Source organism: Panthera onca, chromosome D1, assembly GCF_046562875.1.
Source record: "Panthera onca isolate mPanOnc1 chromosome D1, mPanOnc1 haplotype 2, whole genome shotgun sequence".
NCBI classification, from domain to species: Eukaryota; Metazoa; Chordata; class Mammalia; order Carnivora; family Felidae; genus Panthera; species Panthera onca.
Genome location: NC_138348.1, coordinates 12,249,247 through 12,254,299, shown reverse-complemented (window position 1 = coordinate 12,254,299; position 5,053 = coordinate 12,249,247). Strand labels below are relative to the sequence as shown.

The 5,053-nt window shown below is 42.6% G+C and overlaps 1 protein-coding gene across 1 annotated transcript; it reads right to left on the bottom strand.

Moving 5' to 3' along the window:
* Positions 1 to 1,393: 1,393 nt before the first annotated feature.
* Positions 1,394 to 2,392, bottom strand: LOC132662559 (olfactory receptor 5B12-like). The gene has a single exon (XM_060608016.1). It carries the CDS (start codon positions 2,336 to 2,338, stop codon positions 1,394 to 1,396), a length of 945 nt encoding a protein of 314 aa, XP_060463999.1. The 5' UTR covers positions 2,339 to 2,392.
* Positions 2,393 to 5,053: the final 2,661 nt, after the last annotated feature.

The following is a 5,053-nucleotide window of genomic DNA, read 5'->3' as shown; positions in this document are numbered from 1 at the left end:
TTTCTGGTTCTGTCAGTCTGGGTGGGGGTTTCTATAATTGGCACCTTCTAAAAAGTGCTAGGTGAAGCTGATGCTGCTCGCCTTGTAATGATGCTTTTGAACCACTGGTCTCAGGAAACAGTTCTCAAAGTGCAACCTGCACACCAACCTCTTCTGAAATAAAGGGGAAGCTTGTTAAGAATGTAGGCAGACTTTCCTATCCAGACTCTCTTATATGAGCTTTATTAGAACACAGGTAAGGAATAGGGATGGGTATATTTTCACCCTCTGAACTCTGTTTTTCTCTCTGAAATTCAGGAACTAAATAGATTAAACTCACATAGTATCCCTCATTATCTATACTCACCACTGACATTTGTGCTAAGTTCAGGATCCAGGTATATGTGGATAATGGTGGATAATTATACAGATTTCTGGGCTCTCCCAGAAATATACTAAATTAGAATATCTGGAATTAACTCCTGGAGTTCTGCATTTCAACATCTCTCAAGGTAACTCTTTTTTTTTTAATGTTTTATTTATTTATTTTTGAGAGAGAAAGAGTGTGTGCGAGTGAGAGGGAGGGAGAACTCACAAGCAGGCGAGGGGCAGAGAGAGAGAGAGAGAGGGAGAGAGAGAGACAGAATCCAAAACAGGTTACAGGCTCTTAGCTGTCAGCACAGAGCCTGATGTGGGGCTTGAACCCACAAACCATGAGATTGTGACCTGAGCTGGGATGCTCAACCAACTGAGCCACCCAGGAGCCCCTCTCAAGATAATTCTTTTTTTTTTTAATGTTTATTTATTTTTGAGAGAGACAGAGACAGAAGGTGAGTGAGGGAGTGGCAGAGAGAGAGGGAGACACAGAATCAGAAGCAGGCTCCAGGCTCTGAGCTGTCAGCACAGAGCCTGATGTGGGGCTTGAACTCACAGACCTCATGGATCTCACGGACTGTGAGACCATGACCTAAGCTGAAGTCATACGCTTAAGTGACTGAGCTACCCAGGCAACCCTCAAGGTAATTCTTAAGAGAATGAATGTCCGAGAACCATATCTCTATACTATGTACAAAAATCATAGAGTTATTTTGAGTTTTAGTAATTACAAATGTAATTCTGGTATCACACACTTAATGAGATTCACCTGCAAATCACTTTAGACCAATGTAGTGTGGGATCTCAAAGTATCTAGGCTTGTAATCTTCGTTTTAAGATAGAAGCACCATCCTCTTTCTGGTAAAAGATATCCAATTTTTGTCCTATGCAATCACAATCCCAAAGTATGAACAAAACCAGTCTCGTTTGGGAGGGAACTACTCAGAGAAATGAAAGACAAGAAAGAATTAAAAAATATATTCTTAGTTACTAGAAGTCCAAGAGAAGTGTTGTCATATGGTTTGCATGCTATTTCTAATTAGTAGGCTAAACCCAATGAAGACTTTGCTTTTCCAACCACCTTCTGAAATGCACCCTTGACCTCTTTGTTCCTTAGGCTGTAGACCAAAGGGTTCAGCATGGGGATGACCATGGTGTAGAACACGGACGCCATTTTGTCTGTGTCCATGGAATGACTAGAACTTGGCTGTAAGTACGTGAAGATGATTGTCCCATAGAAGATGGAAACAGTGGTAAGGTGGGATGCACAGGTGGAGAAAGCCTTCTTCTGTACCTGAGCTGAGCGCATCTTCAGGATAGCAATAAAAATGAACAGATAAGAGTTCAAGATAACCAAGAGGGTGAAAAAGACATTGGCTGCTGCCAATGTGAAGAGCACAATCTCATTCATGTAGATATCAGAGCAAGAGAGAGACAGCATTGGGGGAATGTCACAGAAAAAGTGATTAATTACATTGGAATGACAGAAAGAGAGGTGGAAAGTGAAGGCAACATGGATGGAAGACTGCAAGAGTCCACAGATGTAGGATCCAGTGGCCAGTAAGGTACACATAGCACTTGTCATGGTGGTGGTGTAACGCAAGGGTTTGCACACGGCTGCATGGCGGTCAAAGGCCATTGAGGCCAGAAGGAAACTTTCAATAGTGGCAAAGGCTGAGAAGAAGAACATCTGTGCAGCACATGCATTGTAGGATATGATCTTATCTCCTGTGAGAAACCCCACCATTACCTTGGGAGTGACAGCCGAGGCATAAACGCAGTCCACGAGGGAGAGGTTGCTGAGGAAGAAGTACATGGGAGTGTGGAGACGAGAGTCCAACAGAATCAACATGATCATTCCAATGTTCCCAACCAGAATGATGAGGTAAATGATAGTGAATATGGTAAACAAAGGGACCTGCATCTCCAGGGCATCTGTGAGCCCCACAAGAATGAATTCCACGACCTCTGAAATGTTCTCCATCAAAGTCCTTTGGGAATCATGAGAGGCGTCTATGACAAGATGAGCAAACACAAGATAATGCTATTTGATGGCTGTCGGTCATTCACTGACTGTGAATGGTGTCTCTGGCCCACGTGTGTCAGCTCTCTGTCAAAGGCAGGAACCCACAGGCAGCAAGCTGGACTGCACACTGGGTGGGGGTGAGTTGAGCGAAGCCGTTCATCTAGAAGTTATGTGGAAGGACACTGACATGTCCTTGCTGATGGCCGCCACAGGGGACGGTGTTATGACTCTGGAGGCACATTTCAGCTTGTCTGTTGTACGGCATCCTCTATTACACTAAACCAACAGGACTCTCACTACTTGCCGTATCTTGCAAGCACTCTTATTCCAAGTTCGTGGAAGCTTAATCAACAAAAAGGAAGAGAAAAGAAACACTTTGTCAGTCACTGGTACATGCAATGGCAAGCCTCATCAAACACACTTCTTCTCTCTGCGGGATCCTTCACTGACTTGTTCATAATAGCTGAAGATGTACAGTGATTTGGGATCCTGCTTTAGGGACACCCACTCTTCACTTTCTAATTCATGAGGGTCCTCACTTGGCTGCTCCACTTCAACTGTCGGCCCCTGAAGGAAACGTCATGATTTCTGGCACATGCTTAGTGATATTGGTGTCTTTCAGTAACTCTAAAAAAGAAGTAACAGCTTTTCAAAAGGTTGAAGCAAAACTTTCGTTGTTTTCTCTCTATGTCACGGTCCTTATTTCTCTCCTAGGTTGATGTTTTCCATCTCTGACCACCATTGATGTCTTTGCTTTGTTCGTGGAAGGGAGAGTGTGGGGGAGGTGAAAGTGTTACTTGCATTTTCACCTAGGGACTTTGTACCGTTGACCAAGCCGTGGATGTCCATCCATGTTATGTGTGTGTCTGGTTGTCCTCACCTCCAGTGGCAGTTTAGCTAACAGCTTACTGTGGCTGCCACGGTTACAGTGTGAGAAGCCCTCTCAACCCCAGAGACCCTTCTGACTCTGGAATCCATCACATACATTTCTCCTAGATTAAAAATCCTTCATATTGAAGGAAGGGCATGATACAGCCCCGTCTTTAAGAACAGTCTAGTGGGAGAGACCTATTATCCCAAAGATATGTTCATCAGAACGTGTTTCTAAAGTAGAGGTTATGTATGCCCAGGGCACTTTGGAAGTAGATATACTTCCAAGATATATGGTAAGCCCAACACAGACTCTCAGGAAACCTCTCTGGAGATGATTACACCTGAGTTGTGGTTTTGGAGATTCCAGACATATGAGAATTATTAGTTCGTATAATAGCAATACTTCTGTAGTACTTACTTTGTGTCAGGAAACCGTTCTAAGCCGTTCACACATATTAACGCATTGAGTACATTTAGCAACTCTGGGAGGCAAGCTCTATTATTACTCGCTTTGTACTTCGAAAGGAACTGAGGCTTAAAGAAGTAAGTTACTTGCCTAAGTAGCAAATCTGGTAGTATACTTGGGGATTTGAACTCAGGCAATATTGTCTAAAATCCATAACATTAAGCAACTTTTTCAAAATAGTGGGTCGAGTTAATCAAACTTCCTGTATTTCAGGTTCCTGATCTTTCAGGTGGGAATGATAACAATTTTCATCCTTTGAGGTAGATGAATAGAATTACTTAGATCATGCAAAAACACTTAAAATAACGTCAGTTACACAGCAAGAACTCAAGTAATTCAAGCTGTCTCCTCCACTATTAGTATACCAGGCAGAAGAAACATCATGGGCAAAAGTATGAATTGGTAAGCTCAATAGTATAAATAGATAATTATAGGCAGATAGGTCTTAGTAATTAGCAAAATCCACGGCACAATCAAAATCTTAGTTAGGGATTGATGTGCAAAAGTAATTGGTAGAAAGAAAAAGAGGTTAGAAAGGGAGGGAGCCAAAACATAAGAGACTCTTAAAAACTGAGAACAAACTGAGGGTTGATGGGGGGTGGGGGGGGGGGTGGGTGATGGGCATCGAGGAGGGCACCTTTTGGGATGAGCACTGGGTGTTGTATGGAAACCAATTTGACAATAAATTTCACATTTAAAAAAAAGTAATTGGTAGAACTCTAAAGGAAAGAGAGGGAAAAATGTGTTAGGTTATAGACATATTACAACCCTTAAGAAGAAGAGCCTAAGGTGACTATTTACACCAAGTATAATAGATAAAATGTTACTCAGTGATTAGCACCCTGGATGGGATGTGACCTTGGGAACATTACTTATACTCTGCAAACCTCAGTTCATTTTCTGTGAAACACCCAGTTCATGTAGTTCCCAATGTATCTATTTTATACAGCTGAAAAGATGAAATTAAGTGATTTAGGGAGCCCTACTAACATGATGCCTGGCTCATGCCAAGTATACAGTGTTAATTCCCTTTTGTTCTCCCCTCCCCCCGCCCCCCCCCCCCCCGCCAATAGCTGGCTTTGCACATAAGCCACCTCTGTACCAGCAGCTGGTATTACAAAATGAATGACTCGATTCCTGACTTTTTAAAGGCACAGAGTCAGCCGGCTCTGGAAATTATCCCCCAAAAGTGACAAGTGCTTTTATAAAAGTGTGTATAAAGTATTACAGAATGATCATGGAAGTGCCCAGAATATGCCAGAACACCCTACTGACGATGAAGTTACTTGCTCCCAAGAATGGTTCCTCAATTTCTCAATGTCTGTGCTTGTTAG